The sequence below is a fragment of the Hypanus sabinus genome, unplaced genomic scaffold (genome assembly GCF_030144855.1).
Source record: "Hypanus sabinus isolate sHypSab1 unplaced genomic scaffold, sHypSab1.hap1 scaffold_122, whole genome shotgun sequence".
NCBI classification, from domain to species: Eukaryota; Metazoa; Chordata; class Chondrichthyes; order Myliobatiformes; family Dasyatidae; genus Hypanus; species Hypanus sabinus.
The window spans coordinates 464,081-477,487 of record NW_026779281.1 but is presented as its reverse complement, the minus strand read 5'-3'; the positions used below and the strand labels follow the sequence as shown (position 1 = coordinate 477,487).

The following is a 13,407-nucleotide window of genomic DNA, read 5'->3' as shown; positions in this document are numbered from 1 at the left end:
AGTCCCGCTTGGAGCGGATGGTTCAAAGGTTAGTTTATTATCAAAACAGTTATCTATAAATAACGCTGAGTCTTTTCTTCTCCAGAGAACCAAGAAACAAAGAAAGAGCATGATAGTCGTTCAGAGAAAAAAAATCAAACTCCCACCCCACCCCCCGGATCAAGAAGAACGGGATCCCAGTCATCAAACCCCAAAACACACCCCTCCGCAAAAAGAGAACAATAATATCGACCCCCGATTAAAAAACACTCCTACCCCGCACAACTGCGGAGGAGCCGGTGTCGCCAGTGTGGAGGCGGCCGCATCGGGAGCATCGGACACAACAGGCGACCCCGGAAGATTCACAGGTGAAGTGTCGCCTCACCTGGAAGGATGTTTGGACAACGGAGAGGGTTCGGCCGTCCTGAACCTCCCTACACGTAGCCTCAGGATCACCCGCCTGAACCACAGGGGCAGGAGCAGACGTAGGAATAGGGGCAGGGGTAGAGACAGGGGCAAGAACAGGAGCAGAGACTGGAACAGACGTAGGAATAGGGACAGGGTCTGGGGCAGCAGCAGAGACTGGAACAGACGTAGGAACAGGGACAGGGTTACAGACAGGGTCAGGGGCAGGAGCAGAGACTAGAACAGACGTAGGAATAGGGACAGGGTTAGAGACAGGGTCAGGGGCAGGAGCAGAGACTGGAACAGACGTAGGAATAGGGACACGGTCTGGGGCAGCAGCAGAGACTGGAACAGACGTAGGAACAGGGACAGGGTTACAGACAGGGTCAGGGGCAGGAGCAGAGACTAGAACAGACGTAGGAATAGGGACAGGGTTACAGACAGGGTCAGGGGCAGGAGCAGAGACTAGAACAGACGTAGGAATAGGGACAGGGGTAGAGACAGGGTCTGGGGCAGCAGCAGAGACTGGAACAGACGTAGGAATAGGGACAGGGGTAGAGACAGGGTCTGGGGCAGCAGCAGAGACTGGAACAGACGTAGGAACAGGGACAGGGTTACAGACAGGGTCAGGGGCAGGAGCAGAGACTAGAACAGACGTAGGAATAGGGACAGGGTTAGAGACAGGGTCAGGGGCAGGAGCAGAGACTGGAACAGACGTAGGAATAGGGACAGGGGTAGAGACAGGGTCAGGGGCAGGAGCAGAGACTGGAACAGACGTAGGAACAGAGCCAGGGGTAGAGACAGGGTCAGGGGTAGGAGCAGAGACTGGAACAGACGTAGGAATAGGGACAGGGGTAGAGACAGGGTCAGGGGCAGGAGCAGAGACTGGAACAGACGTAGGAACAGGGACAGGGGTAGAGACAGGGTCAGGGGCAGGAGCAGAGACTGGACCAGATGTAGGAACAGGGACAGGGGTAGAGACAGGGTCAGGGGTAGGAGCAGAGACTGGAACAGACGTAGGAATAGGGACAGGGGCAGAGACAGGGTCAAGGGCAGGAGCAGAGACTGGAACAGACGTAGGAACAGGGACAGGGGTAGAGATCGTGTCGGGGTAGGAGTAGAGACTGGAACAGAGGTAGGGACAGGGGTAGAGACAGGGTCAGGGGCAGGAGCAGAGACTGGAACAGACATAGGCACAGGGGGCAGGGGTAGAGTGAGTCAGGGGCAGGAGCAGGGACTGGAACAGAGGTAGGAACAGGGACAGGGGTAGAGACAGGGTCAGGGACAGGAGCAGAGACTGGAATAGACGTAGGAATAGGGACAGGGGTAGAGACAGTGTCAGGGGCAGGAGCAGAGAAGGGAACAGACTTAGGAATAGGGACAGGGGTAGAGACAGGGGCAGGAACAGGAGCAGAGATTGGAACAGACTTAGGAATAGGGACAGGGGTAGAGACAGGGGCAGGAACAGGAGCAGAGATTGGAACAGACGTAGGAACAGGGACAGGGGTAGAGACAGGGTCAGGGGCAGGAGCATGGGCCGGCACAGGTGTAGGAGCAGGAATGGGATCGGGGCAGAGGTAGCTGGGGCACTAGTTCCTGAAGTGGACTCCCTGGGTGTTCGCTTGCTAGGAAAGTTCCTCACCTCCCTGCACGCATGGCTGAGTGGGCGCTCAGAGCTCCAATACCCCTGATAATCTACCCCCTCGTGCCGGACAGTAAACCGGCCCTCAACTTCGTCCTCCCTTTCCAGCTGCAAGAATACCTGTCTCCGGAAAGAGATTACGGTACGGAGGGTGAGTCTCCTGAATTTGTGCCTGATGGCAGTTATTTCTGACCTTACTTGCCCCAGGGGTGATAGTGCGGGAGGCAGGTCCTCGTTGGGGATGAAAGGCTATACGTGACCGAGGACGATGCGTTGTGTGGGAGCTGTCACTAGCTCCATCGGTAAAAAGATGTTCTCCACCGTGATCCTTCTACTGAGGGCCCGATGCACCAACTCATCATTCCTCAGGTAAAACACTGCCTTCCCGAACTCTTTCTCAGCGGCCAGAACACCATCTCTCCCCAACAAGACCTCCATAGCCTCCGCGCTCTTTTCCAGGGTAGTTCCAGTTCGCAATATACATTGCACCCCGCGTTCCACTTTCACCGACCGAAACAGGGCGTTGTCCGAGGCTGGAGAGGCAGCCGCCTTGGCATAACTCCCTGAAGGCCTGCCACTCCCTGTAGACCGGTCCGTCATGTTGCTGGTGTGTCTGAATCGAGAATGATACGGTGGTGGTTCTGCTTATAAAGTCCTGGAGCGAGTTGAGCAACTGGCCGGAAAAGTTTGTACTCGACAGTACCTTGCTGGCTCGGCGCCAGAAATTCCAACGCCAGGAAAGGCTCCGTTAGTCCTGCAGAACTTCCAGACCGTGAGAGGTCGAGAGGTCTCAAATGATGTTTCGGCTTCGACACCGAACGAGAATCCCGACGATCGAGATGGAAGGAGGTTGTCCCGATGTCAGTGGGGGAACAACGGCGTTTGTCTCCGGTTTTTGGAGCGACCCGGCTTCCTGACGAGTTGCCAGCGGGCACAGCAGGGAGTTACGCAGTTGGCAGCCGTCAACGGCCCCCGTCCAAACTGGCAGAAGAACTCCAACTGAAGCTTCCACACTAAACCAGCCGCTCACTTAGATGTTCAAGAGACGTTTCAAACCAATTCCAAAGTAACTCACGATCTTAATACAGCAGTTTTTCCTCGATTTCTCCCAGCGCAATCAGAACAGCTCCAATCAGTGTCTGCCTCGGGAGTTTCTGATGGGATGGTTTCGAGGGAGATTCATTCTGTATCTCACCCAAGATGTGTGTGATGGGACGGTGTGGAGGGAAATTCAATCTGTGTGTGACTCCAGGAGTGTGTGATGGGAGAAGAGGAAGGAACTTCTCTCTGAGTATTACCACACATGTGTGTAATGGAGGTCGATTCATACTTTCTCTGACCCCGGGAGTGTGTGATCGGATGTTCAGCGGGGAGATTAACTACATGTCCCACTCCGGGATGTGTGATGGGACTGTGGGAGGCAGATTCACTCTGTGTCTGACCCGCAGTGAGTGTGAATGTACGGTTTGGAGGGGGTTCTACACTTTTTCTGACCCCGAGAATGTGTGATTGGTCGGTGTGGAGGGAGATTCAATCTGTGTGACCCCAGGAATGTGTAATGGGAGAAGTGGAGGGAACTTCTCTCTGAACCTTACCACGCGTGTGTGCAATGGATCGACGTGGAGGTAGCTTTATACTGTCTCTGATCCCAGGAGTGTGTGATGAGACATTGAGGAGGGAGATTCACTCTGTGTTGGTCCCGGAGTGAGTGTGATGGGACGATGGGAGGTGCTTTCACACTGTGTCTGACCCCAGGGTGTGTCTGATTGACGGTGTGGAGGGAGCTTCATTCTGTGTCAAACAACAGGAGTGTGTGATGGTACGATGCAGAGGGAGATTGATTCTGTGTCTCACCCCTGGTGTGTGTGATGGGACGGTGTGGTGAGATCTTCACTCTGTGTTTCATCCCGGGAGTGTGTTTTGTGATAGAGTGGAGGGAGATTCACTCTGTGTGTGACCCCGGGAGTGTGTGATGGGAGAAGTGACGGGAATTTCTCTCTGAGTCTGACCCCGGGAGTGTCTGATGGGACGATTCAGAGGGAGATTCACTTGGTGTCTCACCACGGGACTGTGTGTTGTGACGGTGTAGAGGGAGTTTTTCTCTGTGCCTGGCCCCGGGATTGTCTGATGGGATGGTTTCGACGGATCTTCACTGTGTCTGACACCAGAAATGTGTGATGGTACAATGCAGAGGGAGATTCACTGTGTGTCACACTGGGTTTCTGTGATGGGAAGGTGTGGTGAGAGTTTCACTCTGTTTCTCAACCCATGAGTGTCTGATGGGATGGTTTCGAGGGAGATTCACTCTGTGTCTGACACCAGGTGTGTGTGTGAAGGGATAGTGTGGAGGGAGATTCATTCTGTGTGTGACCCTATGAGTGTGTTATGGGATAAGTGGAAGGAAGTTCTCTCTGATTCTAACCCCTAGAGTCTGTGATGGGACGATGCAGAGGGAAATTCACTTTGTTTCTCACCATGGGAGTGTGTTTTGTGATGATATGGAGGGAGCTTCACTTTGTGTCTGACCTCAAGAGTGTGTAATGGGACAGTATTTAGGAAGATTCAATCTGTGTGTGACCCCGGGAGTGTCTAATGGGAGAAGTGGAGGGAACTTCTCTCTGTATCTGACCCCAGAAGTGTTTGATGGGACAGTATGGAGGGAGATTATATTTGTGTCTGACTCGGAGGGAGTGTGATGGAATGGTGTGGATCGAGATTCCCTCTGTGTCTGTACCCTGGAGGGTGTGATTGGACAGTTTGGAGTAAACTTCTCTCTGAGTCTGATCCCGGGTGTGTGTGATGGGACGATGCAGAGGGAGATTCACTTGGTGTCTCACCACGGGAGTGTGTGTTGTGATGATGTAGAGGGAGATTCACTCTGTGTCTGTCCGCAGATGTGTGTGAAGGGATAGTGTGGAGGGAGATTCAATCTGAGTCTGACCCTGTAAGTGTGTTATGGGAGAAGTAGTGGGAACCTCTCTCTGAGTCTTAAAACGAGTGTGTGTAATGGGACGATGTGGAGGTAACTTCATACTGTATCTGACCCCAGAAGTCTGTGATGGGATAGTGTGGAGTGTGATTCAAAGTGTTTCACCCCCTTTTTTTTTTTTTACAAAATCCTGTATTACAAATATCGGTGCTATACAATATATACAAAACAGTGGCAAACACAATTACTGCACTACAAATAGACAATAGACATTACACCAGAATGTTACCATCTCTATCCACGATGGCACTTACACCCCGCGTTTTATACAGTTTCAGTCTCGAAACTCCTCTATGGTCGCCATGGACTGCGCGTGTTCCTTTTCAATTTTCACCCGAGCACGAACATACCCCCTAAACATTGCCAGGCAGCCTCCCCAGGGAGATCCTCCCGCCACCCGTTTCCAAGACCCACGGATGGCGCATTTCGCCAGCTCCAGGAACAAGTTGTCTAGGACATCCTCATCCCTCCATGCCCCCTTCCTTACCGGATGACCATATATAAATAGGGTGGGGCTAAGATGCAACCAGAAGGCGAGAAGCAGCCTGCGCAAATATACAAAAAGGGGCTGCAGCCTCGCACACTCCATGTACATGCGGCACACGGTCTCCTCCAGACCGCAGAAGTGGCATGCGTGTGGGAGATCCATGTGCAAACTGAAGAACTCATTGCATGGCACTGCGCTATGCAGCACCCTCCACCCGAGATCCCCCAGGTGCATGGGAAGACCCCCCTCATAAAGGGACTTCCAGTGGGGATCCTCCTCACCTCCGGGTGGAAAGACCGACCGCCATGGCGTGTCGGGACGGTGGACAAGGGCAAAGAATTGGAGGGTGTGGAGCAGCGGCCCATACATCTGCCTCCTACTTGCATCCCTGAATGGGATTGTGTGTGTCGATGAGAGATGGCTCAACCTGTGTGGACACGGCTCCCGGACAAGATTGCGGGGCCTGGGCCCGACAAGCAGCTCGGCCCGAGACGGTTCACACACCTGAGCCGCACCGACATCCACTGAGGTAGGACGGGATTCCCGGCCTGAGGCTACCATATTCCAGACTCTCAGTAGGTCCTGATAGAAGCCGGCCAGGCTCCGCAAAACAGGACGGCTGACGCCCGCCGGTGGTAGCCGCATGTCGTCGTGAAGACAGCAGCCCCTCCGGAGGAAGAAAGTCACCAACACGTGCCACCTGTGAGGGTGCTCGGCTTACAGGAATCTTCGACGCCCACCAGCGACTGTCCGTCCTCTCCCACTGGGAGACTCAAAGCCGCTGCAGAGATCTAGTGTTTCCTCTTGCCCCAGAAGAAGTCCACTAACTTCCTCTGCATTCTCGCAACAAACGGGGCACGAGGGACCAAGGTGACCATCCGATACCACAACATGGAGGCCACCAGCTGGTTGATGACCACCACCCTGCCTCGATAGGAAAGCTCCCTGAGAAGGCCTGACCAGCACCCCAGCCGGGCCATGACTTTCGTCTCCAAGTCCTGCCAGTTCGCCAGCCAGTTCTCCCCAGAAGGACTCAGGTAGACTCCCAGATAGAGGAGGCGTCTAGTGCTCCACTCAAAAGCTCTCACCTCCTCCGGCAGGGAGTCCTCCTGCCACTGACCCACTAAGAGTCCGGAACATTTTGCCCAGCTGATCCTAGCGGAGGATGCCGCCGAGAAAACTTCTTGGCACTCGCGCATCCTCTGCAGGTCATTGGGATCTGTCATCATGAGGAGTACATCATCAGCGTAGGCCGAGAGAACGACCTCCATGTCCGGTTCACGCAGAACCAGACCTGTCAGCCTTCGCCGTAGGGGGCTCAGGAATGGCTCGACACAGATCGCGTACAATTGACCAAACATGGACACCCCTGACGTACTCCCCTCCTGAAGGGAATGGGCGCTGCCAGTGATCCATTGACCTTAACAAGGCACTCTGCAGCAGAGTATATGAGCCGAACTCGGGCCACAAAGTGTGGTCCGAGTCCAAAGGCCTGCAGAGTGCCCACCAGGAAACTGTGGTCTACCCGGTCAAACGCCTTCTCCTGGTCAAGAGAAAGAAACACTGCCCGGGACCCAGTCTCCTGTTACAGGTGAAGATCTACTAGATGGACTTCATCCTGAATGGAGCAGCCCAGGAATGTGTAAGATTGGTCAGGATGGATCACCTGTCTCAATACCGTGCCAAGACGGTTCACCATTGCATCGGCAAAGATCTTGTAGTCTGCGCACAAGAGGGAGTCTGGGCACCAGTTCTTTAGCAGGCAGAGGTCTCCCTTCTTGAGCAGTAGGACCACAACAGCTCTCCGCCATGTGAGGGGCATTTTCCCGCTGGCGAGCCTCTCTCCCAGGACAAGGCTGTAATAAATCCCCGGGACATCGCAGGAACCCTGATATAACTGATATACATGCAAACCATCTAAGCAAAGGGACTTACCCCTCTGGAACATGCACAGCATGCTGGAGGAACTCAGCAGATCGGGCAGCATCCGTGGAAACAAACAGTCAATGTTTCGGGCCGAGACCCTTCATCAGGAGTGAAGAGAGCGGGGGCAGGGACCCTATAAATAAGGTGGGAAGGAGAAGGCTTGTAGGTGCCGGGTGAAAAACCAGTCAGGGGAAATATGAGCTTCGCTCTGTGTCTGTCCCGCAATTGTGTGGACGGACTTCCAGTGTCTGACCTTGGCAGTATGAGATGGGACGATGTGGCGGGATGTTCACCCAGTCTGACCCCGGGATTGTTGCTGGGACAATGCAGAGGGAGCTTCACTTTGTGTCTGACCTCAGAACTGTGTGGTGGGATGGTGTGGAGGGAGATTCTCTCAATGTCTGATCCTGGGAGTGTTGATGGGACAGTAGGGTGTGAGGTTCACACTGTCTCTAACCTTGGGGATGTGTGAATGGAGGGTGTGAAGGTACGTTTCCTCTATGGCTGACCCCAGGATTGTGTGCTATGACAGTGCACAGGGAGCTTCATGTGTCCGACTAGGGAAATCGTGTAATGCTACATTGCAGAGTGATGTAGCATTACACTTTCTGTCTGACCATGGGAGTGTGTGTTAAATCGGTGCGGAGGGAGAATCACCATTCGCAACCTGTTTTATACAGTATCAGAGCTTCAAATCTCTTTTCTCATTTTTGACTGAGGGAGCATAGAGAGCAGGGACATAGGGGCCAGAAGAGTATCTGGGGTACGAGGAAGACCTGGGTCAGCCTGGATGGGGGGTGGTGGGGGGGGGGAAGAGGTGTAGCGAAACGATCCTGTGCAACAGAAATTGCAAGACCAACCTTCTTCAGCCAGGACATGAGGCACTTTTGTACCAGTGAGGAGCTCAGACCTGTTGCTGCAGCTTACCGGATGCAAGGGGGCATCAGTAACCCCAGGACACTGTTTCTCTCTAATAAAACTCAAGTCTGATACCAAGACAGGAAGTTACAGTCGTTTATTGTTTAATTTACATACGTCATGATGAAATCAATGTGTGAGCTGCAAACATGCGGGAATAAATAATCTGCACCTGATTCACTCACAGTCACACACAATTAACTGACAGGTTACAACAAGTAACAGATTGAATATTCAGTCCTGTTTCTCATCCTCATCCTGCATCTGGGAAACGATGATTATAAAATCACTCTTCAGGGCAATGTCCAAGGTCGCTGCAGATCGAGGTTCACTACCAAGCTGGCTGTCAATTTAACATCATTATATCGGCCAGACTGTGGAATGCACCATCCTCAACAAATTGAGCAAAAGGATTCTCTACCCGGATAATCCCACACCAGGTCACTGTTGTGCCAGACTGAGACACAGACCACTGGGATCTTCCTGTCTGTGTAAATTCCCAGGGTCTCACGTAGGGGGGTCTCGAACCCGGACGTTAGGGGGAAGCTATGATGCTGGGCAGCAGGCTGAATTACATAACAGCAAGACCGCCTTTGACATCACAGAGCACTTGGTTGGAGGTGGGGTCCATTGGAACCAGTGGGAATTAATCCTGGAGTGTGGCCATGAAGTGGGAGTACTTCCATTACATGGGAGGGAAGAGAACCTGCAAAATGTCCCCATCCTGCAGGCGGGGATGTTCACACGGTCACTCTCAGTCCGGGTCTGGGTTCCTGCAGAGATCTTAGTTCCTTCTTCCCGGTCTCACTGAACTGATTTAACTCCAGCCTGAAACAGATGGGAGAATAAAGGTGAAATAAACAGATTACACAACAGTGTCAGTAACAGGGGACCGAGGTTAATGTTTCAACAACACTCGCAGACAAATATCACCAGAAAACCTGCAGATCCACTGATGTTTTATCACATTGAACATTAATACACTCACTCGATCAGCTCCAGACTCGAGAGGGTCAGAATGAGGTGGCGGAGAGCGGGGACAGATCGGTCTGTGAGCGAGTTTAATTCCAGCTTCAGCTCCATCAGTGATGGGTTTGTACTGAGAGCGGAGACAAGATCCTCGGCACCAGAATCTGTGAGACCGACAGCACACAACCTGGAGATGAGAGAGAGTGAGGGTGAAGGACACAGAGAGACAGGAGACGGTACAAATCCCCAGTGTTTATCAGTAACACAATTACTGATCATTTTAATGCTCAGTGTCAGATACCTGGTGACTGTAAACACAATCTCCCACAGTCTGGTACTTACCAGAGTTTCTGTATTTTACACTCCGGGTTCCTCAGAGCCGCAGACACCAGTTTCACTCCTGAATCCACCAGGTTATTACCAACAAGTCTAAACACAAACAGACAAATTGACGAATAAAGTGATTCTGTGTCTGCGGGAATTTCTCTCACTTTGATATTTCAGGAAACATGAAACCCTTCAGTAAACCACTGATTGGAGTTCCCATCACTGTCAATGTCCCTCACTGTCCAGCCCCAGGGTATTCACCGAATGTCAGTAATTTAGTCTGTCGGTGTGACCCTGTAAATTGCACATATTCTGCATCATTCCCCAACACGAAGATAAATACTGCCGATGGGAGAGTGTAGGAAGGGACAGGGTTGAATGATGGGAGAAAATCCCAAAGTGAGGAAGATTTATGAATGGGAAAATCTGCATGGGAGATGATGGAAGAGAGCCCGCCTGAGGATATGACAGAACATGCAGCAGGAAGAGGAACAGAAAAGAGAGATCCCACAGGAGGATGAGGAATGGGGAAGGGAGATCCCACAGAGAAAGGGGGATGGGAAAGAGAATCCACAGAAGGAAATGGGATGGAGAAGAAACATCCGAAGGGAGGAATGCATGGGGAGCAGAGACTGGCAGGAAGGTGGGTAGAGAGATCTGACAGGCGGAAGGATCAACCAGGAGGAATGGAGTTGGGAAAGAGAGATCCCGAAGGGAGGAAGGGGGGTGGGGATGTGAGGTCCCATAGGAAGATACCAATAGGAAAAGATACAGTAACCACAGAAGACAAGAGGATGCAGACATAGGGGATGCTCTGAACTGAGGTCTACAATCGGGAGAGGAGTTGTGCCCATGGGGTCTGGGTATCTGGTAGTGAACACAGTCACACAGGAGGACTGATGGTGATTGTCACACACGGGGAAGGGCAGGGGAGGACAATCTCACAATGGTATTCCTTTCCTTCTCACTGGGACAGTCCACAGACAGTCTCTTGTCCCTCACTGGGAAGGGGGTGTGAATCTCTGACCCACCTGCTGCAGTCAGTGTCGGTCTGGGTGTCAGTAACAGTGAGAAGGAACATTGTCAATGGACGTGTCACAGATAGCGAGAAACACGGCCATTCCTGTGATTTACTACCATTAAACCAATGGTCGTTGTTCACTGATCTGATGAAGTCTCCAACATCCCTTCACAAGAATCCACAGATTGCCAACCCACCACAACACATCTGGGAATTTCTAACTGATGCCCTGTTCATTCACAATCCAAGGCACCTTCACAAACTGATTTACTGGAATTTTACGCAAATTCCTTTACATTGAAACAACATAATGGAACAGTTTCACAGTTCAGAGTGAGAGATAAATCAAGTTACCTCAACTCCTGGCACTTGTACAGCCCGGGTCCCAGCCGCTGGATTCCTTCACAAGGAATGTGGCAGCGAACCAGTTCGAGACGTTTTATTGTATCACAGAGTCCAACAGCATGAGACAGGACTGCACAGTCAATCGGGGTCAGTGTCATTCCATTGAATGAAAGTGTTTCCACAGATTCCAGTGCGGCCTGAGCCAGTCCACGATTCTGAGACTCAAACAGGTAGTGCAATGTATTCAGGAGGCTCCTTTTACCAACTTCACTCTCTGTGTTTACACTCTGGCGTTTAAATTCGTCCTTCACCCAATCAATTACCCGGCAGGTTGTTTCATGAGGAAATGGACCCAGAAACTCCTCCAGGCCCCGAGCTGTCATTGGGGAGGACAGACCAGCAACAAAACGGAAAAAGATCTCAAATCGCCCATCGGTCATGCTGTGGGCTGCAGTGAGGAAATGCTTGATTGCCCTGGGACGTATAGTCAGGAATTTTACGAGTGCAGCTACAAACTCTTGGATGGTGAGGTGTGGGAATGTGTACACCACACACCGGGCAGAATCCTCCCTTTCCAAAAGCTCCATCAAGAACCCGGACAGGAACTGGGAAGGCTGCAGATCGTAGTTGATCAAATCTCCATCTGTAAACACAATCTTCTTATCGAACACTCCTCTGAAGGCCATCTGACCAACCCTGAGTAACACATCACGGGGGTTCTCAATCTCACGGCCGTGGTTTTTCAGGATGTTGTAAATATAGTAGGAGTACAGTTGGGTGATGGTCTTGGGAACTCGCTGTGGGTCCCTGACTCTTTGTGTGAAGAAGGGGCCCAGTGCCAGAGCGAGGATCCAGCAGTAGGAGGGGTTGTAGCTCATGGTGTACAGGATCTCGTTCTCCTTCACGTGTTTGAAAACAGCTGCTGCCACTGTCTGATCTTCAAAATGCCTGATGAAATATTCCTTCCGTTCCTCACCAACAAATCCCAGGATTTCAGCCCTGACAAGTATCTTCGCATTTTCCAAAAAATGCAACGCAGTGGGACGGGTGGTCACCAGCACTGAACTCCCTGGGAGCAGCTTGCCCTGGATTAAATTGTATACAATGTCCGACACTTCACACCACCACTCGGGATCTGGGCACTGGTGCTTGGGTTCTGTATCTCTCTGACTGTCAGTGAAATCAATTCTGTGTTTGAATTCATCCAAACCATCGAATATAAACAGCAGTCCCTCTGGGTTCTTCCAGACCTCCCTCAGAAAATTGCCAAAGTAAGGATACTGATCCAGAATCAGTTCTCTCAGGTTTATTCTGCAGTTGATGGCATTTAAATCCCGGAATTTGAAACTGAAGACAAACTGAAATTGCTGGTATATTTTTCCCATGGCCCAGTCATAAACAATCTTTTGTACCATTGTTGTTTTCCCGATCCCCGGGACTCCAGCCACTTCTGCTGAACTCCCAGCTTTGGATTTACTCCGGGAAAAGCTGCTCCGGAATAACTGATCAGTCCGGATTTTTTCCAGCTCTCCGCGGAGATGTTTCTCTCTCCACTTCTCGTGGTCTCTGCCTCTTGCCAGCAACTCATGTTCCACCAGTCTCCGATCTCGAACAGTAGAAATGACCGTGAGCTCAGCGTATCGATCAACCAGCTGGAAAACCTTCACCTTCTCCCTCATCAGGATCGTGTTCACTCTCAGTGTTTCAGTTTGTGCCCGCAGAGTCTCTTTGTGTTTCTGTTGAACATCTTCCAGGGGAACAGAGAGTGGACAAACTGTTAGATGCCTCAACTCAGAACTCGGAATTTAAGCACACAGGAGTTAGCTCAGAGCTGTTGCATTGATTGGATTCCTCAATGGATATTTGTACAGTAAAGTAAATTTGATTAACAGACCCCAAACTAGACAGACAGGCGCAGTCTAGATAAGCACCAGATCAACACATTTTTATATTTATCGTACTGTGAAGGTATTTCTCTGGTAGTTTACTGAACCCCGACTGTCCCGTACTGGACACCCTATCATCACTGTCAGAGCTATCACTATTCATGTGGAAAAAAAACTTTGAAAGAATAGTTTTGATATGACTTGTAGAAGGATAGTGGGTATTATGTCAAAGGACCACATCAGGGAATCAAAGCCTGCTCTCACTGATTCAAAATAAAGAGGAGCAGCTTTGTTGATCAGCATGTGCACTGTGGGGTGGGGAGGTTGTCCAGTTAGGGGAGAAAATGTTAGTATCTCTGTAAGCAGACTGAGACAGACAGAATGTTGAGACAGAACAGACAACTTCCTGCCTTCCATCATTGAGCTCCACCAAAAAAATGGTTGGAGACGGCAGATCTGCAGTCTTGTGTCTCTTAATGAGTGTGTGTTGCAAATACTCAACAGATTCAAGTT

General features: G+C 51.3%; 1 protein-coding gene across 3 annotated transcripts in view; it reads right to left on the bottom strand.

Annotated features, from left to right (window-relative positions):
- Nucleotides 1-8,446: 8,446 nt before the first annotated feature.
- LOC132386582 (NACHT, LRR and PYD domains-containing protein 3-like) overlaps nt 8,447-13,407 on the bottom strand; it is a 288,111-nt gene continuing 283,150 nt past the window's right edge. For all 3 annotated transcript variants that reach the window (XM_059958872.1, XM_059958873.1, XM_059958874.1), the window contains 4 exons: nt 11,018-12,755; nt 9,658-9,744; nt 9,335-9,502; nt 8,447-9,174 (listed from right to left, as the gene is read on the bottom strand). In XM_059958872.1, coding sequence (XP_059814855.1) covers nt 9,087-9,174; nt 9,335-9,502; nt 9,658-9,744; nt 11,018-12,755 — 2,081 coding nt within the window. In that variant the 3' untranslated portion in view covers nt 8,447-9,086. The remainder of the gene's footprint in view (nt 9,175-9,334; nt 9,503-9,657; nt 9,745-11,017; nt 12,756-13,407) is intronic.